This window comes from Perca fluviatilis, chromosome 6 (genome assembly GCF_010015445.1).
Source record: "Perca fluviatilis chromosome 6, GENO_Pfluv_1.0, whole genome shotgun sequence".
NCBI lineage: Eukaryota > Metazoa > Chordata > Actinopteri > Perciformes > Percidae > Perca > Perca fluviatilis.
The window spans coordinates 14211740-14233722 of NC_053117.1; the positions used below are offsets into that span (position 1 = coordinate 14211740).

Genomic DNA, 21983 nt, shown 5'->3' on the forward strand with positions numbered 1-21983 from the left:
AAATCAATAGTAAAAGGAGTATGACAATCAAATAGGCATTACTTGCTGATTTCACCAGCTAGAATAGTCAAGTAAGCACAGAAATTGTAACTGTAATACAGACCTGAAAAATGCCAAATGATATAATTTACAAAATTACAATAAGATCTGTCGCTGCATCATGATGCATTGATGTATTTTCTCTCATCAGTCTTGCACAATTTGGTGTAACATCACTATTAAATGGCATGTGTAGCACCACAACTAAATATTTGGGCCAAAAATACACAAGTGATTATCATACTGCCACCAACTGGCAGATCAAAATATTTTGTCTAAATTGCGATACTGATTTGTTAACAATACCAGGAGAAAACGTAGTCTGCTCTAAGTTATTGATTTCTGGGATCCAAATGGTTGTGTAGATAATATATATAATATATATGTATAAACCGAGGGGTTTCTGCGCAGCCAGCCATCACTGAGGGTAAACAGCTGACAGGAAACGCAACCACTTTCACCGGAAAGGAGGAGCAGCTTTTATTGTCGCCAGAGAGCTGCTGTAATGGCGGTGTCTCGTCGTTCCTCGCAGCAGCAGCAACAACAAAGTACATTACAGTCTCCGCCAAGAAACGGCTCTATTTCGGGAGCTCCTCCGGGGTCTCCGCCGATGGCTCTACTGACGGCGGCCGTTGCACCCCCGGAGAATGAGAGGGAATGCAGCGGAGGGATTGAGATGGTTCTGGCCTCCACAGACCTACCCACCCCGGTCTTAACGAGCAGCGCAAGCTTCACCACGACCACCTCTGGCGGCGGCAGCAGCAGCGTCTCAAGCCCCGGTTCTGGAGCTGCCAGTCCCATTGACGGTAGCAGTGGCATCGGCGGGGCGTTCAGGGAGCTGTTCGAGGCCTGCCGTAACGGAGATGTATCCAGAGTAAAGAGACTTGTCGATTCGGTGAATGTAAACGCAAAGGACATGGCTGGTCGAAAATCGACTCCCCTTCACTTCGCTGCGGGTAACGATGAGCTAAGCTAACTATGCAGAAGCGTTATGTTTTGCAACATTAGCTAGCTATCATATTGACGCGGCTAACGTTAGCTGGCTAATGTTGTGTTTTGGTCGACGTGTTAACTGTTTTTATTATTGTTCGTGGCTTGCCCTCCTCATAACGTTAAAAGTAACTGAAGTTTATCACGACGGAATGAATAGCCTAGTGGAGCTAGCTAACCAGCTAATGTGACGCTTCTACATCCAATTTGATAATAAGACCGTTAATATTTCTCGAGTTTAGCTAACGTTAATCCCTCATGACGTGAAGCCATGCAACGCTAAACGACCTACAAATTTAGCTAGTTAGCTAGACTAAAAGTTTTAAGGAAATGTTATTTCATGTAACGTTTGATTATCATAAAGCGATGCAAAACAACGCAAGTTTATTTTAGATGTGTCAGTTATCTTTAGCACTGCAATTTGGACAACATTAATGTAATAGTACTGGTGTGTATCAATAAGCATCATATATCATAACTTGGTGTTGGATATTTGTTTTTGTAGGGAGTTTCATCTGAGTCCTACGGTTATGATTATTTTAAAGCCATTATAGATGGAATAGCCAGGCTAGTTATGGTGAAGGTAAACCACGAGTAAACCAATATTGAGGAAAAGCTGAATTGAAATGCATTTTAATCTTCTTTCAGGATTTGGCAGAAAAGATGTGGTGGAGCACCTCTTGCAGACCGGGGCCAATGTTCATGCCAGGGATGATGGAGGACTTATCCCCCTGCATAATGCCTGCTCTTTCGGCCATGCAGAAGTTGTCAGCCTCCTCTTGTGTCAGGGCGCAGATCCCAACGCCAGAGATAACTGGAACTACACGCCGTTACATGAGGCTGCCATCAAGGGAAAGATAGATGTTTGCATTGGTAAGGATCCCGGTCGATGATGTTCAAACACAAGACCGTTCTGCAAATATGTGATGTTTTTTTTTTTTTTCAAGAATGTTCTTGTCGTTATTTGCGAATTTGCCTACATTCTTGAAAAGCTTGAAAGGATTGTGTTGTCTTCCATCCTCTTTGCTGTTACCGACTGTTTTTAAATATGATCGGTGTACTGGATGACACGATATGGGAAATGGTGATGATTTTAAGGAGAAAATTAAAGTCTTGTTTTCATCCGCACCTCTCTCGCTCAGTGTTACTCCAACATGGAGCTGATCCAAACATCCGCAACACTGATGGAAAATCTGCTTTGGATCTAGCCGACCCTTCAGCCAAGGCTGTTCTCACTGGTCAGTACCTCTCTGCTGTTTAGCCCTCACATTAACACATAAGCCCTCACTTTTACAGCAATTGACGTATGAATACAGGAATAAATTAGTGTGTGCAGTGCATGTAATGGTCTGATAGGCTGCATGATTCCGTCCTTATATCACAGTGTACCATAATTGTATCAAACTAGGCATTTTGCAATACCAATGTAGGAGAAGAATGACCCCCCAGCCCCTTGTTTTTCTTATTCTTTGTTTTTTGGGGTATCTTAAAGGGGCGCTATGCAGGTTTCTCTATAGAGCTCCCCCTATAGCTTCGGAATAGATATTTGGCAACAAACTCGTTGACGACCCCCCCCCTCTTCCATCTTCTCCCTCTGGTCATGTACATTTGTTTGTCAAAGAAGCCGGGCGCATGCGTGGAGCCATGTCCTCTCAGGTAGACAGCTAGTAAGCCCGTAAAAGACAGCGATCATAATAAAAACCTTTACAGACGATAGCAAACATCCTGAGGTCACCATAACAAGAAATACAAAGATTAAACAGAGTTTATCCCAAAGATACTTACAAGTGCAACAGCAAGAACGCCAGGGTCAGCATCGGATTTGCAGTCTTCCGTTTGTCAAAGTTCTCCCCATTCTGAAAAGGGTTTTTTTTTTTTTTTTTTTTCTTTTTTTTTTGTTTTCGGGGGGGGGGGCCTTTTTTCTTGCTTGGCTTTTTCTGTTGGGGGGGGGGGGGGTTTTCCTCTTTCTCTCTTCCTCTGACAATGCTTTCCTAGCTTTCTGATTCTTTTTTTGCCGGCTCAGCCATGACGACAGTGTGGAAAAACTCCATCGCTACCTTATTCTTATAGCTAGCCGGTTCCTGGATGTGTCCAGTGCCGTAAAGCAATTTATTACATCGCGAGACCTGATATCAAGCGATACTTCCTGGCGCTGAAGCCGGTGGCCCACCGGCCCAAAGTTACAAGGGTGGTCTTCCGCACACAGGCGCTAGGGGGGGAGCGAGACGTCCACCATTCAACCCGAAAAAAACATTCCAATAACTCCGAAGCTGTCCAGTTAAGGTAAATTAAGCTAAAAAAACAAAAACTGCATAGTTTCCCTTTTTAATAGAGCAGAGGCATGTAAATACAGCAAGGTGCTTGTCAGTAGCCTTTATTTTATCGACACCCCAACTATTCCACCTGAATTGAGTTATGGTTGTCCTCTGGCATCAACTGATTGCCACAAACCACAGAACACATCCATTAGCAGACACATGTGGACAGCAATAGCTTACAAAAGTCACAGCACATGCTGAAATGAGTGGAAAGTGTTTGACATGCCTAGCTCTGATCTGAATGTTTATTTTCATCCAGGTGAATACAAGAAGGATGAACTTCTGGAAGCAGCAAGGTGAGTATCTTTCTGACTGGTCAGTACACACATTCCCTGTTGGCCAGAGTCAGGCAGCTACTTCGTTTTCTGCTCATCGGAGCATGCACCTGCAATATACAGCTCTTAAATGTGACCGGCTTAAAAGTATGACTTAGTTTCATCCCGTATTGCAGTCTTATCATCTGTGAAAGCCTGCGGAATGACTCATAGATCAGGGAATCTCCGTTTAAAAACACAGGGAATAGTGATTTTTTTGGGGGGGAAATGCTTAATGTACTTCGTTAATTTTAAATGTGCTGTATAAATAAAGATGACTTGACTAATGACGCCAATCTTTCCAACCATGTAATTACAGGAGTGGAAATGAAGAAAAGCTGATGGCACTGCTGACTCCATTAAATGTCAACTGCCATGCCAGCGATGGTCGCAAGGTAAATGAACCACTAGTAGTGCACCATATCACACCAGACAGATACCTGCCATAGCACCTTTTTAATACATGTCACGCAAGGTTGCAAAACAGTTACACTGTATTTAAAAAAAAAAAAAAAGTCAGACAATGCGTGAGTGAAGGAATTAGCATTCTTGGTTATGGCTGGATTAGTTTGTGCGGTGCAGATATAAAGAGGAGTTATGTCATAAGGTTTATGGGAGGGTATTAATGGGGTCTGCCTTGCCTTGGACAAACCACTGTGCAACATCCATATTGTAGATTTTATTTTTTTCTTCTTCTAATTATGCATATGTGACTTTCATCAGACCATTCTTGAAATCCATTCTACCATCTCGACTTTTACTTTAGCAAACTCATTAATCCTCTTCGTTCGGCTTTTAAGTTTCCAGTTTTTTTTAATTTTTTTGTACATTTGGATCCAGTTAGTTAGGCTAGCTGATTCTGTTCATTTTCTGGAACTGAAGTAGACACACCGTTCCTTCTTTTTTAAATTTTTTATAATTTTTTTTTATTGATTTACAGTATAGTGTTTTTGTTAATCACTTTTCAACATGTTTGGACCGAGACAGCAATCTTGTCTGTTCTTCTCCATGGCAAGATGCTGGAGCAAAGCTAGCTGTGATCTTGAAATCTATGTAGGTTTATTTATTTTTTGTGTGTGTCATTTCTGAACTCAACCCATGTTATCGGAACTTGCTTACAATGCGAGCAGTGTTTAAATCATGACACAGTATTTTAGACATAATGTTTTTTTTCTCCTTTTTTGTGGAGGAGTGGACTAGAAGGGTACTGGTACAAAGATGCACTTTATAGAACACATTTGGCACAAATTTTCTAACGTCCGCATTTAGCATTGCTAATTTAGGTGCAGGATTGTTTTTGGAATTTCATTCTTCGTGTCGTGTAAGGCACTGATGTATTTCCTCCCACTGTTTTTGTCTGTCATGCATTACTTCTTTTTGTTTTTAGTAATTGATTCCTGTCATGTATGGCAAAATTGTTGTCTGTGTATTTTTGTAAATAACTCACAAAAAGCATAATTACCACTGGTATATCAGCCACTCGCCTGTTTCATTCATTCCTAACCACATTTTTCTTCAACAGCAGTTCAAGTAGGACTCTCTCCCTGCCTCCTTTTTGTAGTATATTTAGAGTTTGAGCATGATCCGAGCCAGTATAGCCAGTGTCGATTTTTGCTCTGGGATTTAACCAGCGGGCACCATTAACCGGTCCTTGCCTCTTTCACAAAGCCACGGAGAAAAACCCAAGGAGGAGGAGAAGTCACACTTAACCTTCAGCCATTTACTCTCTCTGGCCCGGTGTCACGTTTTTAATCTCAAACCATGTTTGACGGCTGAGCCATTGATTTTATAACTAGGGCTTGTGTTTCATTGACTTAAGAAGGAAGAAAAGAATTGCTGTGAAAAGATACTGTCATTTTGTAATTTTTGTTTCGTTTTGTTTTCCGTGTGACTCTGGCAACATTTGTCGATCAGTCAACATCCCAAAAAATGCTGGTAAGTTGACCTTGATAACGGCCACTTGATTGATGCACTGTTGTGATTTTTATTTTGTTTTTTATTCCATTGTTTTGATTTGACCAATATAAGCTGGCTGTCACTTGTAATTGCATATCATGGACCTGGGTGTAACGGGTCACTCATGTATCCTTACCTTGGTGTGTGTTTGTGTGTGTGTGTCTGCGTGTGTGGCATTTGATTGAGGGAGTGTGTGAGCTGGGTTTGGTGTCATGGTGGCAACTCAACCTTTTAATGGGTTTGGAGAGGATGTCGAAATGTCCACTGCCTGCTTTCTTCAGCGTCTGTCCTCTCCTTGCACACTCACCCACACTTCTCTGACTTTCACTCACTTTTCTCTTCAGTCAGTATCTGATTTTGGCTTTTAATTTGTATTCATTCATTTATTTTTGAAGATCACTCATGCATGCCTGAAGGCCTGCCCCTCTTGCATTTTGTCAAGCGAATCCTTAATAACGTGTCTGTGAAACTTGTGTCTACTTCACGTTCCCCCGTTGGAACGGTTGGTATGCAGTATTGAATGGACTACATTTTTCACCTGTCATTCTAGTGCTATGCTTCCCTCCATGGTAATGACTTTTGATTGCTTTCGATTGCTCGTGTCACCCCTTTACTGAATGATACCTCCATGATTCGACTCTCTCGTCCATCTGATTTTTGTATCGCTGTGGCTTGAGATCTAACAGTTGGCTTTTTGGGATTTATATTAACATCACCGCATGGAAAATCAAAATGATGTCCCTCCTTTCTGATTGTAAGCTTGACCTGAGCTAGACTTTTGAGCAGAGAACAAACGCCACTGAGATTTGATTTGCAGCTTTGCCTAGACTGTTTTTTTTTTCTTTTTTTTCTTGGCTGGACAAAAAAAAGCCATTTGATTTGAATCTCTAATAGCTTGCAGAGATGCTTTCTTAAACAATCAGCCTGCTTATTGTAGCCTCTTTGCATCCTACTACGGTTGGGGTTTGATAGCGTTTGATCAAATCTGAATCCAGTGTTGAATTCACTTATTATAATTACTGCAGGTTCTGCTTGTTAAAGTAAAAGCACTTTATAAATAACTGAATTTTTAATTCGCCACATTATCTTTTCTGTTTGGCTACCTGAATGCCCTTTAAATCTTAATACACACGCACTTAACAACCACAAACAAGTTATCATAACCCAACCGTAATTCCTACACAGCCATTTTGAATTTTATAGTCTAACAGTTGCACTAGCAGTTCTTTCTTGTCATCTAACCGCATAAAATGTAATTTTAGACTCCTAAGACTTAGGAAGAATATTAAATTTTTGCTGACCTTGTCAAATAGCAGTCGAGGTAGATGTGTAAAGAGGTTGAAGTTGCTTGTTGTCACTCAGGTCAGACGCAAATCAAATAATTTTTTTTTTTTTATTTATTTATTTTTTTTGTCGCTGGGTTTCCCCCCCCCACAAACTCCATTGACCATGCATCGTCATATTCGCCATTCATCTGCAACTCACCGAGCATAGCCTGCCGTAGCACAATGCTTCTGGCCCTAATCAGCCGCTTGCTCCTGTGGCCACCGAAGGCAGCACACGCTGAGCCAGCCAGCGACCTGTGTGCTCTAACAAGCCGTCCTCTCTTACAGTCGACGCCGCTCCACCTGGCCGCCGGCTACAACCGGGTCCGCATCGTCCAGCTCCTTCTCCAGCACGGAGCCGATGTTCACGCCAAGGACAAAGGGTGAGACGCCCTTTCAGGGAAAAAAAACGTTGAAATTTAGTCATAATTTATGACACTAATCTGATTGTCCTTTTTTTCCTGCAGTGGCCTGGTTCCACTTCACAACGCCTGCTCCTACGGCCACTTTGAGGTCACCGAGCTTCTGCTTAAAGTAAGACCCATGAAAGGTTTCACTTTCAAACAAAAAATTGGACTTGGGAACATTTTGTTGTGTCTTTTCAATCTGCCGTATTGGCAGCATTTCGGCATTCACTCAAAACATTGGGAAGCAAGCGTTCTGTACACATCTGTGCTCTGATTGTGCTGTTCTCTCTGCAGCATGGAGCCTGCGTGAACGCCATGGACCTGTGGCAGTTCACTCCTCTCCACGAGGCCGCGTCCAAGAATCGAGTGGAGGTCTGTTCCTTGCTGCTGAGCCACGGGGCCGACCCCACCCTGCTCAACTGTCACAGCAAGAGCGCCGTGGACATGGCCCCCACTCCAGAGCTCAAAGAAAGGCTCACCTGTGAGTGCTCTCGCATTCCCACAGCACTTACACACACACACACACACACACACACACACACACACACACACACACACACACACAGATGATTAGAAAAAATACTTTATGTTGACACAATATACATACAGGTGCAGTGCATAAGCAATACAGTGTTTCCCACAGGTTGAGAATTTACATGTGGTGGTGGGTGGCGCACGGATGTGGCGGCCGGGTTTAGTAATAAACCAGTCAAACGAAGGTTTATGAACTATTTATTCAAAACAATGACTACATAACATTAACAGATAATTTAGGAAAAAAGTAACTACTTACGTATTAAACAAATCCGACTAAAATATGATACAGATGAAGTGTAGCCATGATGTGCTTTGTCAATTAAATCTGGTTGGTTTGTCAAATGTTATGGCTCAGCAGATAAAATATCTGATTACCCTGAGCCCAAATAGCCTATGTATATACAGTATATGTAACAAGTTAATACTATACTATGATCCATACAGAAAGTTGCATGTCATTATAAATCAACCAATCAACACGGTCTCCTAACTCCTGTTAAATCTTATATAAGACTAAGGCTATCTAAAGTTAATTCTTGTTCATTTAGTTTGTTAGATCATTGTTCGTGTTTTTTTTTTTTTTAAGTGTTTTAATCCTTGTTTTGGGGATCCTAAACACACAGTTTTTTTACTATACATGTCCATGTTGCACTCATTAAGATCACATCTGAACAGATTTCTGTTATTCAAACGATTCTTGAGTTGTAGTTCAAAAAACGTTTGCAGCCAACTTAATAAAATATCAGGTTTTATTCGGGCTTGAGTCCATAAATACAGTCAATGGATGCAGGCGCGGAGAACGGGAACTAAAAGGCTCGGTTAGCAACGATTAGCTCCGGTTGGCTACATTATAGAGCGATGGAGTGGAGCATACTGCCGCGGAGAGGGTCAACACCCAGACTCTGATAAATGACGTTCAGGGCGCTTTCACAGCGGTGTGGCTGCGGCGTTTCTACAGTTTATCAGTACGGTTTGTCCCATGGCAAGACCACCAGCAGCGCTGTAAAAATACATCGTTGATTGAAAATAAAAATAATGTTGTCTTAGATTTTATCTACCTGGGCGGGTCTCAATCTACATGGGTCCAAGTAGAACCCATGTATGGGAAACACTGCAACAGCTGCTGGCAGTTCCATTTACTCCTCCTCTTTCTCTTCCATGTAGACGAGTTCAAAGGTCACTCGCTGCTGCAGGCGGCCCGGGAGGCGGACATGGCGAAAGTGAAGAAGACGCTGGCTCTGGAGATCATCGGCTTCAAACATCCTCAGACCAACGAGACTGCTCTGGTCAGAACCAAGCCTTTCTACTTGTGTTGGGGGCTCAAGATCACTTTCACTTCTGAGCGCAGTGTGGCCATTAAAAGCTCCTTGTTTTAGCCTCCTCATTGGTTCCAAATTCTGTTGATGCCAAAATAAAATCCCTGATTTTCCAATTTGGAATAAAATTTTGCCTCAGGGAAATTTAAATGTCATCATGTCAGCATTGCTCCATGTGATGTAATGACGTACAACCAGTTAGTTGTACGTGATTGGCTTATTGGTTTAGCGAACTGGTATTTACTCGAAACATTTGGCCTGGGCCGGCAGGTCAAAGGTTCCGGCGCACTCTAATCTAATGTTGTGTATTTTAGCACTGTGCTGTGGCTTCCCCCCACCCCAAGAGGAAGCAGGTGACTGAGCTGTTGCTGCGTAAAGGTGCCAACATCAATGAGAAGAACAAAGAGTAAGTCCACATTTAACATTTTACATTGATTTTTAAAACAAAACAAAAACTGGAATTGATTAGGAACTAAGGAAATTACAATCAGGATTGTGTAACTTAGACGACAAGGTGGCGTCTTCCCCACAGAACAGCTAAAATCAGAAAAAAAAACTTGGCAGATAAATAACGAGAGAATGTTAATTGCATGTTGAAGCACTTTAAGTGCCAAGAAGGTAACTTCCTGTCCGTTTTTTGTGTTTCAAGCTTTATGACCGCGTTGCATGTTGCTGCCGAGAGAGCTCACAACGATATCCTGGAGGTGCTGCAGAAACACGGAGCAAAGGTCTGCTTGTTTTGTCTTTTACGTTTCCATTCTGTTCTGCTAGATGTAAAATGGTATTAGGTAATGTCATCTGGGAGGATCAAAAAAAGTATGTGTTGCTGACACTTAACTTCACCTCCTCTGACTCCAGGTGAACGCTGTGGACACACTAGGTCAGACCGCTCTTCATAGAGCCGCGCTGGCCGGGCACATCCAGACCTGCAAGCTGCTGCTGAGCTACGGGGCCGACCCGTCCATCGTGTCTCTGCAGGGTTTCACCGCTGTTCAGATGGGCAACGAGGCTGTTCAACAAATTCTTAACGGTAATCGCAGCCGCCGCGCTTCGGACTGTTTAACATTGTTTGCTTTCAGGTCGGATTTTGAAATTTGAGAATGAAAAGGCACTCTTCGTGGCCGGGTTAGCTCAGTTGGTAGAGCGGGCGCACGTATATAGAGGATTACTCCTCGACGGCCGTGGGTTTGACTCCAACCTGTTGCCCTTTGCTGCATGTCATTCCCCCTCTCTCTCCCCTTTCATGTCTTCATCCTTTCTGTGAAATTAAAGGCCTAAAATAAATAATAATTTTATTTTTTTTTTCTTCTTCACAGAAAATGTCCCAACACGTAATTCTGATGTGGACTACAGATTTCTGGAGGCAGCCAAAGCAGGGGATCTGGAAACCGTGCAAGTAAGTTTACTGTTTCTTCTCTATTTTTTTCTACCAGGAGTGAGTGGCTACAGTTTGGCTTTTAGACATAGTACCTGTTTTTGGATGCATTATTGTAATAAAATCATTATTGTACACTGAGGGTGTTTTTTTTTAATTTATTTTTTGGTTTCTTGAAGAATTTATAGCACTGAAATTCCACACGCTCGCTAGCAGCAGGGGTTTACAAATGCCCCATAATGATTTTCTTGTAAACTTGTTATACCACTCGGTTGAGTTGCTAATTATCATATTGTCTCGGTCTATGGCAGCAACTTTGCACCCCCCAGAATGTAAACTGCCGGGACTTGGAGGGCCGCCACTCTACTCCTCTCCACTTTGCAGCTGGTTACAACCGAGTGGCTGTCGTTGAATACCTGCTACACCATGGAGCTGATGTCCATGCCAAAGACAAAGGGTGAGTTCTGCCATGCTAGCCATCATCTGAAGGTTATAAAAAAATGGAATGGATGTGTGTGGCCGGGTTAGCTCAGTTGGTAGAGCAGGCGCACATACAGTCAGGACCATAAATATTGGGACATCGATACAATTTTTATCTTTTTGGCTCTATACACCACCGTAATGGGTTTGAAATTAAACAAACAAGAAATGCTTTAACTGCAGACTTTCAGCTTTAATTTGAGGGTATTTACATCCAAATCAGGTGTAGGAATTACAACAGTTTGTATATGTGCCTCCCACTTTTTAAGGGACCAAAAGTAATGGGACAATTGGCTGCTCAGCTGTTCCATGGCCAGGTGTGTGTTATTCCCTCATTATCCCATTTACAAGGAGCAGATAAAAGGTCCAGAGTTCATTTCAGGTGTGCTATTTTCATTTGGAATCTGTTGCTGTCAACTCTCAATATGAGATCCAAAGAGCTGTCACTATCAGTGAAGCAAGCCATCATTAGGCTGAGAAAGGAAAAAAAAAAAATCATCAGAGAGATAGCAAAAACATTAGGTGTGGCTAAAACTGTTTGGAACATTCTTAAAAAGAGAACGCACCGGTGAGCTCAGCAACACCAAAAGACCCGGAAGACCACGGAAAACAACTGTGGTGGATGACCGAAGAATTCTTTCCCTGGTGAAGAAAACACCCTTCACAACAGTTGGCCAGATCAAGAACACTCTCCAGGAGGTAGGTGTATGTGTGTCAAAGTCAACAATCAAGAGAAGACTTCACCAGAGTGAATACAGAGGGTTCACCACAAGATGTAAACCATTGGTGAGCCTCAAAAACAGGAAGGCCAGACTAGAGTTTGCCAAACAACATCTAAAAAAGCCTTCACGGTTCTGGAACAACATCCTATGGACGGATGAGACCAAGAGCAACTTTTACCAGAGTGATGGGAAGAGAAGAGTATGGAGAAGGAAAGGAACTGCTCATGATCCAAAGCATACCACTTCATCAGTGAAGCATGGTGGTGGTAGTGTCATGGCGTGGGCATGTATGGCTACCAATGGAACTGGTCCTCTTGTATTTATTGATGATGTGACTGCTGACAAAAGCAGCAGGATGAATTCTGAAGTGTTTCGGGCAATGTTATCTGCTCATATTCAGCCAAATGCTTCAGAACTCATTGGACGGCGCTTCACAATGCAGATGGACAATGACACGAAGCATACTGCGAAAGCAACCAAAGAGTTTTTTAAGGGAAAGAAGTGGAATGTTATGCAATGGCCAAGTCAATCACCTGACCTGAATCCAATTGAGCATGCATTTCACTTGCTTAAGACAAAACTGAAGGGAAAATGCCCCAAGAACAAGCAGGAACTGAAGACAGTTGCAGTAGAGGCCTGGCAGAGCATCACCGGGGATGAAACCCAGCGTCTGGTGATGTCTATGCGTTCCAGACTTCAGGCTGTAATTGACTGCAAAGGATTTGCAACAAAGTATTAAAAAGTGAAAGTTGATTTATGATTAGAGTCCGGATCGGGCCGAATCTTTCTGTCCGAGGCCGGCCCGCGTCCGACAGAGCCGTGACCGAACCCGGCCCGAGCCCGACAGGTATTAAGAAATTTGTGTCCGAGCCCGACACAGTTAAAATCTCATTTTTTTCCCCTCATACTAATGACACATGTAGGCTACGTTTGTTTGTGTGGAAAGCCTGCGTTTGTTAAGCAACTGTAGGAAGGCATTCGGAAATGTCAACAGATGAGCGCATCAGCGCACACGGGGCAACAAGCGCATGTTAATCAGTTGTTAAAATGTTCAATGGGTTAACCTTTCCTGATCGCTTCGTTTCCGACTGTGATCAGAAAACCAAGGCAGACTCGTTACCTCCAGGGCCGACTTTATAACATGAATATCCACCAACTCTGCTCCTGTTGCATCTACAACACGTCTGCTTCCTCTTTCTCTATCTCTCTTCTGCCCACTTACCACACACACACACACACACGCACTGAGCTCTCTTAAAAGGAGCCGCAGCACCATTTTACAAGTAATGTCCCAATATTTATGGACCTGACTGTATATAGAGGTTTACTCCTCAACGCAGTGGCCGCGGGTTTGACTCCGACCTGCGGCCCTTTGCTGCGTGTCATTCCCCTTGTCTCTCCCCTTTCATGTCTTCATCTATCCTGTGGAATTAAAAGTCTAAAATGCCCAAAAAAATAATCTTGAAAAAATGGAATGGATTAATTACTCATGTTTAGATTCCCAGAACTAATAATGATTTTATTTTAGTTTTTTTTTAATTTTATTTTCTGCAAAGATGTCCGTACTGTGATGATGCTTTCCTGCCTTTTTTATTTCATATTTATTTTTGCAGGGGCGCCTGGCTAGCTCACCTGGTTGAGCGTGCGCCCCATGTACAGAGGCTTTAAAGAGTCGTCGTCCCCCTCTCTCTCCCCTTTCATGTCCTTAGCTGTCCTATCAAATAAAGGCCGAAAATGCCTAAAAAATTGTTTATTTTGACACAAATAAAAAGTTGTAAGTAGCACATGGCAACACATCATGCTTCTGGTGTGAAGATTTTCCCTTCGGTTTTTCCTCATGCAGTGGTCTGGTTCCCCTCCACAACGCATGCTCCTATGGTCACTATGAAGTAGCCGAGCTGCTGGTCAGACACGGAGCTTCAGTCAATGTGGCCGACCTGTGGAAATTCACCCCGCTTCACGAGGCTGCAGCCAAAGGAAAATATGAGATCTGCAAACTGCTGCTCAAAGTGAGGATCCATTATTATCACCCGTCACAAGCATGGTCTTACATTAATTTGTGTCCTGTGTTAGTTATTGTTATGTTGATTAGGATTATTTCCAAACTATTGGTATCGGCATTTATAATGGCCGATAAATGAATATTAAAAACATTAAATAAAAACTGACGAAACGCTCTTCAACCATGTTATGAGTGTTGGCGTTGCATGGTTTGTCCACCAGAGGGCGCTCTACAACGTCCCTGTTGGCAACACTCGTGTTTAATCCTTTAAAGGTGCAGTAGGTAAGTCTTATAAAACTAACTTTCTGTCATATTTGCTGAAACTGACCCTATGTTCCAGTAGAACTACATGAAACGGGTCATTACATTTTTTGGCTAAGTCCTGGATCTTCACAATCCTACCTACAGCACCTTTAAGTTTGTATTTTTATACATTTTATTTATCAGAACTTTAATATATTTTGATGTTCCTCTGTTCTGTTGTGACAATAAAACAAACCAGTTTATTTTTAAACTGCATTATCATATTTTTGTGATAACTACAAATTACTAATGTTAGGGAAATCTGTTTGTTATGTTTCTGGATTATTATTTTTTAAATGTATATCGGCCGATGGATCGGAATATAGAATTTTTAAATCCCCAAATATTAGTATCGATATCGGCCTAAACCTTTATCGGTCGGGCTCTACCATGAAGCTCCTTTCTCATATATACCAACATTATAACAAACATTTATATAAATATAGTGTTATAAAAAAAACCTCAAACTCTTTTTGTTCAGCACGGAGCCGACCCATCCAAGAAGAACCGTGACGGCAACATGCCGCTGGACATGGTGAAAGACGGAGACACGGACATCCAGGACCTGCTGAGGGGGGACGCAGCGCTGCTGGACGCTGCCAAGAAGGGCTGCCTGGCCCGCGTCCAGAAGCTCTGCTCCCCAGAGAATATCAACTGCAGAGACACACAGGGGCGCAACTCCACACCACTCCACCTCGCAGGTAATCAACATGGGCTGCTTTGTCATTTTGTCTTCTTATTTTTACTGAATACAGGGACAGACAAACCCACCCGATGTGGCTTTCACAGGGAGGTGAAAGATTTTAGATCTTTTGTCTTGTCCACACTTTCAACATTGTCTATGACTAGTGCAGTGAAAATGTGCCTGTTTGGAACGGGCCGATTGCTCGGCCTGTGGTTAAAAAAATAGACACGGAAAAGCGCATGTCAAGATTGAAATCCATCCGACTAACTGTTCGAGAGATATGCGCCTAACAGACAGACATTCCTGCAATTTATAGACGGATGCTGTATGTGGTTTTGTTTTATGTGGTTATGTTTTTTTCTGTCTGCTGAACTCGGGTCTCTCAGACTACCTGATTTTAAATAAAGGTAAATGTAGACTTTGATGCTGATTCCTGTTCCTTCTCCTCAGCTGGGTACAACAACCTGGAGGTGGCGGAGTATCTGCTGGAGCATGGGGCTGATGTCAACGCCCAGGACAAAGGAGGCCTTATCCCTCTCCATAATGCTGCTTCTTATGGGGTCAGTCTCAACACAAACACATTAGTAATTAGTAATTACACTCATTACTGCAAATACAGATTCTGTGGGGGGTTGCTTTGCACACTGAAAAAGTGTAATGCTACAGGAAACTCAAAATTGATTTGTAGCAAAACGATATTCATTGTGTTGGTGCTTCCTCACAGCATGTGGACATCGCAGCCCTACTGATCAAGTTCAATACGTGTGTGAATGCGACAGACAAATGGGCTTTCACACCCCTGCATGAGGCGGCCCAAAAGGGTCGTACGCAGCTCTGTGCGCTGCTGCTGGCTCATGGAGCCGACCCCACCATGAAGAACCAAGAGGGCCAGACTGCCCTGGACCTGGCCACGGTAACGGCTTCTGTCAAACAGACAAGACATTGACCAGCTTAGGAATTACTGTGAAATAAGTTTTTTTTTTCAGTCCTAGATAAGTGTTGGGCGGTGGTGCAAATGGTTAAAACAATGTTTTCACTTAGTAGTTCTCTAGTTGCATGAGCGTTATACTGCCTCTTGTTTTTGTTCACTGAGGGCCCCAAACTGATCACTTCGCTGGAATGAGACAGGCAAGAGAATGTACAGTAAATAAACTTAAATCGGGCTCCTTTCAACTCGGTTTTTTTTCAACAGGCTGATGATATCCGGGCCCTGCTGATGGATGCCATGCCACCGGACGCCCTGCCCAGCTGCTTTAAGCCCCAGGCCACAGTGGTCAGCGCCTCAGTCATTTCCCCCGCCTCCACGCCGTCCTGTCTGTCCGCTGCCAGCAGCATAGACAATCTGGCCGGGCCACTTACTGAGCTGGCCGCCGCCGCCGCCTCCGGGTCCTCCGGAGTGGCCGATGGAGCCACAGGCACCGACCGCAAGGAAGGGGAGAGTAAGTTTGTGTGTTTGTTTGGTTTTTTTTAATGGGGAAAATGTGCATGAACCCGGTTTTGACATAGGTGAATTGTTTTTCATTCCACTCTTAATGCCCCTGTTTTCCACAGTGGCCATGCTGGACATGAATATAAGTCAATTCATGAAGAGTCTGGGCCTGGAGCACCTGAGGGACATCTTTGAGAGGGAGCAGGTCAGCTATCTTAAAAATACTTCATTAACGCTAAAATGCTCATGCACTGCACAAGTTCAACCGTTTATTTCACATTAGTATCTGTCTGTCAATCAATCCAAAGAGTGTATAACATCCTGACAAAACAGTCCAGCAGTTGTGGAACAATTTCAGCTGGCAGGAGAAACAATATTGGCAGCACGACATGAACTTGTCCATAGTGCTGATTTGTGTGTTACTGTCATAGAATAGATCTGTACAACTCCGGTGTCTGGTTTGCTTTTCCCAGATCACTCTGGATGTGTTGGCTGACATGGGTCACGAGGAGCTGAAGGAGATTGGAATTAATGCCTACGGCCACCGACACAAACTCATCAAGGGTGTTGAGAGGCTGCTTGGCGGCCAGCAAGGTAAGGAGGCATCTCTTTTAGTTTTTCTGTTAAATTGGAACGGTATCGTACAGGGTAGAGCTGAAGATCGTCGGGTTCTGCTGGGTTCGGTCTTAATTTCTATCGTTTTACACGGGCTCTGGCTTGCGCGGTAAATGAGCGTTCAGGTGATGCGTTTTTGGATTAGCGCGAAAAATGGATGCTAAGGAGGTGAAACGGAGGCTGGCCTCTGGAGAACTTTATTTTATTTCTTTGTTCCAACTTCCAAGTGGCCTATAGCCTACGTTAGTCATGAATAAATGATGTTAAACAATGTATAAATGACTCATTCTTGGCAAAAGAGCGGTCACATTTGAATAATGTCGGGCTGTAAACTGTTTTGGGCTTTTAAAAAGCTGTTAATCAAAATGTACTCTGGCTAAATTCTGTCGGGCTCTGGCCTGGTCGGGCCTAACTTTTTAAGGCCCAATTACAGCTCTAATACGGGGATGTCCGCTACAGTTTGTTCTCCTACCACAAGTGGGCGCCAAAGTCAGACATTTTCAAACCCTAAAAGAAAGTAACCCTAAAATAGCACTCCACAGGAAAATACTGCATGCTTGTGATGCCCTAACGCCCGATAGCCACTGACCAACTGTATTGTTGTTGTTTTTCAGGTGGCAACCCCTACCTGGCATTTCATTGTGCCAGCCAGGGCACCATCCTGATAGACCTCGCCCCGGACGACAAGGAGTACCAGTCTGTGGAGGAGGAGGTGAGTCCAGTTCACGGTCTCTGTTTATGGTGTCTTTTTAACTGCTAATGGTCCGAAGTTTTTTATTTTAAACGGGTACTGAATATCTATGCAAATGCTTTTTCGCCCTGATTGTGTCCAGCGTTTCGGATAGAACACGTACATGACTGCATTTTAAATGATTTCGTCATAGCAATATCCTATCATTGTGATTTCAAGCCGGGTGCTGTTATGCAGCCGCTGCACAAGCCTGGTAAAAATGCTTGATTAATAAACTGAGAAGCAACAGCAGAACTTTGCAGAGCATTTGCTAGGGCTGGGCAGTATATCGATATCGTGATATGAGACGTGATATCAAGTTTGTTATAAGACAATGTATGTAGTTGTGTTAGGGTTATGTAAGCCAAAGGATAAAAAAAAATACCTAATAAAATGCTTCTCAGTGGTTGGACACCAAACCCAGCTCTTCTCCACTCTAGGGCTGGGCAATATATCGATATTATGTCGATATCCTGATATGAGACTAGATATCGTCTTAGATTTTGGTTATTGTAATATGACGTAAGTGTTGTCTTTTCCTGGTTTTAAAGGCTGCATTACAGTAGAGTGATGTACTTTTCTGAACTTACCAGACTGTTGTAGCTGTTCTATTATTTGCCTTTTCCCCACTTAGACATTATGTCCACATGACTGATGATTATTTATCTGAAATCTTAAGTCTGAAGATATTTTGTTAGAGCAACCCTAGAATATCGCCGCAATATCGATATTGAGGTATTTGGTCAAGAATATGGTGATATCTGATTTTCTACCTATTGCCCAGCCCTAGCATTTGCTGATGGCAAGTAATAGTTTGCCGTGTGTGTGTGTGTGTGTGTGTGTGTGTGTGTGTGTGTGTGTGTGTGTGTGTGTGTGTGTGTGTGTGTGTGTGTGTGTGTGTGTGTGTGTGTGTGTGTGTGTGTGTGTGTGTGTGTGTGTGTGTGTGTGTTGTGTGGGGCCCTCCCTCCCTCCCTCCCTCCCTCCCTCCCTCAGTTGCAGAGCACCATCAGAGAGCACCGAGACGGAGGCAACGCTGGTGGTGTGTTCAGCAGATACAACATCATCAAGGTCTGAACCAGGGATCTCTCTGTACTGCTTGTTTCTGATGATAACTCCCAACAGTGGACGGCTTCTATAGGGACTATTTCTTTGGTAGCTTAGTATTAACGAAAACCGATAACAGTGGTGTAACCTGAGGGATGTGAGTCGACATTTTAATTCTCGGTGTGAAGCCGACACGACTCCCAACATCCTGTTTTTGGTGTGTCCTACCACAGATTCAGAAGGTGGTAAATAAGAAGCTGAGGGAACGTTACACCCACCGGCAGAAGGAGATCGCAGATGAAAACCACAACCATCACAACGAGCGGATGTTGTTTCACGGTAACCGCACCCCTCTGTCACGCCATCCGTTTGATTTTTGTGTTCAAGTCTCCCTTTCTTTGAGTTTCGTTTTTCAAAGACTACTACTAGCGTCTAGGTTTTTATTTGTCAGGCATGCAATGACATAAAGCATCTTTCATCTCCGTTACTGTATATAATATGACTGTCACTGTCGCCACGTCGTCTTTCAGGTTCTCCGTTCATCAACGCCATTATCCACAAAGGCTTCGATGAGCGCCACGCTTACATAGGAGGGATGTTTGGAGCGGGTATCTACTTTGCAGAGAACTCCTCAAAGAGCAATCAGTACGTCTACGGCATCGGTGGAGGCACGGGCTGCCCGACCCACAAAGACCGGTCCTGCTACCTGTGCCACAGGTAACTCTGACTTGAACCTTGACCATCGCTCCCTACGGTCTTCATCTGTCCTATCCATTAAATAGCCTCATGAGACCGTCCTGATCTCGCTCCAGTTTTCCACTCGCAGATCAGTCTGGCATCTTGAGATAGAGAAAATTTGGAGACGTTCGCCAAACGACCGGCCAATCAGCGTTAGTTTTGAGGCGGGTTTAGGTGTGACGCAACGAGAAGCGACTGTTGGGTCTAAACAACATGGCAGCTTCCACGGATGAGATGAACGTAGCTATCGCGCAAGTTTTATCCGAATTAGAAAGTATTCCTTCATTGAAAGAAGAGCAAAAAAACAAAGGCACTGGAGGCTTTTCTCGGAGGAAAAGATGTTTTTGCTCTTCTCCCGACTGGTTTCGGCAAGAGTTTGATCTGATTGGTTGATTTGGCCCCTCTATCACCAACATAGGTGGTGATAGACAGATGGTTTATCCATTCAGCTAACCAGTATTTTTGCCCCTTCCCCAAAAGTTCTCTGACGGAAAGTTCCCAGATGGATATGCTGAGCAAATGCGAAGCAATCCATCTGGCGGAGTCAGGTTATCCGTTAAAGGCCAAAAAGCCCACGAAATTATCTTTTTTTTTTTTTTTTTTAAATAAAAAAAAAAAAAAGAGAGAGAATAGAAAAGATATTTTGGTTGTAAAACAACTTTGTACCCGTGTGTTCTCTATCCAAGTAAATGTTGTTATGTGCGATATTGTTGTGTGATTGTGTGTGTCTGACCGGTCTCCTCTCATCTGCGCTCTCAGGCAGATGCTGTTCTGCCGAGTGACCCTGGGCAAGTCCTTCCTACAGTTCAGTGCCATGAAGATGGCCCACGCCCCCCCGGGACACCACTCAGTGATCGGGAGGCCCAGCGTCAACGGCCTGGCCTACGCAGAATATGTCATCTACAGAGGAGAGCAGGTAAAACACAGACCCCACCAGTTTCTTTCCCTGAATACGGTTTATCCTGTAACGGAGGATAAACAACAACAACTGCTGCGTCACGTCGGCCAATGTCTTGCTCTATTATTTATTTATTTTTTTTCCTCCAGGCCTACCCGGAGTACCTCATCACCTACCAGATCCTTAAACCGGAAAGCACGGCCCAGTCTGCTGCAGGAGCTGAGCAGAAGTCGTAGTTACTTTACATCGCACACACACACACACACACACACACACGGACTCGTTATTTTCTCCTTTGTATTGCAAATGCCTAAACATCTTTTTATTTACCAAACACATTTCCAGTCTCATGTCCAAGTAGAACCCATGGTGACCAGTGCTTCATGAGCAGATATGCTGTATAATACTCTCCTACCTGTGGTTTGTTTTTGCATCGGCTGCATGTTAATACAGAAGCATGTAAGGCCCAATAGCGTGCGTGGGTTAGTTCTTTCCCCTCTCCCCTCCTCACCAATCAGGAGGATGCTTGTAGAGTCTTTGAAGTATCAGCATTAACAGTTTGCCACTCTTGTCATCTCATGCCTTGTGACTGTGCAGAATTGCGACCACACACACACACACACACACACACACACACACACACACACACACGCACACACTCGCACTCACTCACTGACTGTCGAAGCCTGAAACCTGTGGACTACTACTGCCCCACCGCATCTGGGTTCATCCTGTATAGAATGGCCTCTGGTAACTGTGATTTTAATGCTAACTTAGAACACTACCAAACAGGTAACCGTGTATTGTTGCTATGCTGTAACGCTGACTTTCCCGAACTTTCACCCTAAGAACACTACAAAGGCTGAATTGAAATGTTTTTTTAGTGGTTTTATTCAGAGCTGGACATGCTTAATGGAGAAAGGGCTCTGTCAAATCACAAAAGTTTAGACTATTTTATTGTCCTTACAATATTGATTTGTATAAGAGAAGTGTGCTCCTTAACAAAGCTGAAATGCAATGTAAGGCATCCTAATTACACAATTGCAAACTAAAGGCGTGGATGTTGTACATTAAAAGCATATTTATATGACAACCTTGGAGTCAATAAATGTTCAGAGTGTTGAAATGTGCTTGTGATGCCTTACAAGTTAACATCCGATAGCCAGTGAACTCAACAAAGCACCCTTTCTGTCGCCATGGTCGTACTCCGACATCCCACGCATAAGGATTTGCACTTTTACATAGAAGCCTATTTAAGTTATTTTGAATTTAAATTGCAAATTTTCGGGGAAAAAAATATTTGTACAGGTTGTGTAAATGGTTGTGTATAACTGTTGCTGTTCAACTGTAAATGACATCTGAATTTTCCTTTCATGCCTTCTTGATTCTCCCAACTTTTTTTTAAATAAATGTCCCATTAACAGCTCCTTGTTTAAATGTTTTGAATGGTATCAAAATTCTGTCTGTATAATATTGCTAATGAATGTTTTTTTGTTTTTGTTTCTGTCTTCGTTGTACACAAGAAGATGTCTTGCATGACAATATTAAAGCCTATGCTTTGATGCAGTAGTAGCAGCACACAACTAATTTTGATGGAATGTGACATACGAAGAACCAAACCAGTATTATTTGACCTTGGTTAGCAAAGTTGCAATGTGAGGAATAGCAACACTTGAGTGCAAGGAAATCATAACCACGCGTTTCTATGTACAGTAAGGAAACCTGCATGACTACATAATGCATCAAGCCACAGCAAGGTG

The 21983-nt window shown here is 43.2% G+C and overlaps 1 protein-coding gene across 2 annotated transcripts; it reads left to right on the top strand.

Annotated features, from left to right (window-relative positions):
- Positions 1 to 499: 499 nt before the first annotated feature.
- Positions 500 to 21649, top strand: LOC120560659 (poly [ADP-ribose] polymerase tankyrase-1). 2 transcript variants are annotated; one of them, XM_039803370.1, is made up of 28 exons: positions 545 to 995; positions 1678 to 1902; positions 2172 to 2267; positions 3607 to 3643; positions 3981 to 4056; positions 5576 to 5596; positions 7231 to 7325; positions 7410 to 7476; positions 7644 to 7830; positions 9051 to 9172; positions 9517 to 9608; positions 9852 to 9930; positions 10061 to 10232; positions 10519 to 10598; positions 10889 to 11034; positions 13623 to 13788; positions 14566 to 14785; positions 15220 to 15329; positions 15494 to 15682; positions 15962 to 16208; positions 16321 to 16403; positions 16672 to 16792; positions 17428 to 17525; positions 18537 to 18611; positions 18821 to 18926; positions 19118 to 19304; positions 20085 to 20241; positions 20373 to 21649. In XM_039803370.1, exons 1-28 carry the CDS (start codon positions 545 to 547, stop codon positions 20457 to 20459), a joined length of 3792 nt encoding a protein of 1263 aa, XP_039659304.1. In that variant the 3' UTR covers positions 20460 to 21649. The 2 variants fall into 2 exon arrangements, with proteins under 2 accessions (XP_039659305.1, XP_039659304.1); XM_039803371.1 differs by lacking the exon at positions 5576 to 5596 and having other exon boundaries at positions 500 to 995; positions 20373 to 20510.
- Positions 21650 to 21983: the final 334 nt, after the last annotated feature.

Bases quoted from the DNA above. Each gene is read 5' to 3' on its own strand.
- LOC120560659 (XM_039803370.1), top strand. From the start codon at position 545: ATGGCGGTGTCTCGTCGTTCCTCGCAGCAGCAGCAACAACAAAGTACA. The intron at 3,644-3,980 runs GTGAGTATCTTT...ATGTAATTACAG, and splicing joins GAACTTCTGGAAGCAGCAAG to GAGTGGAAATGAAGAAAAGC. The intron at 14,786-15,219 runs GTAATCAACATG...CCTTCTCCTCAG, and splicing joins CACACCACTCCACCTCGCAG to CTGGGTACAACAACCTGGAG.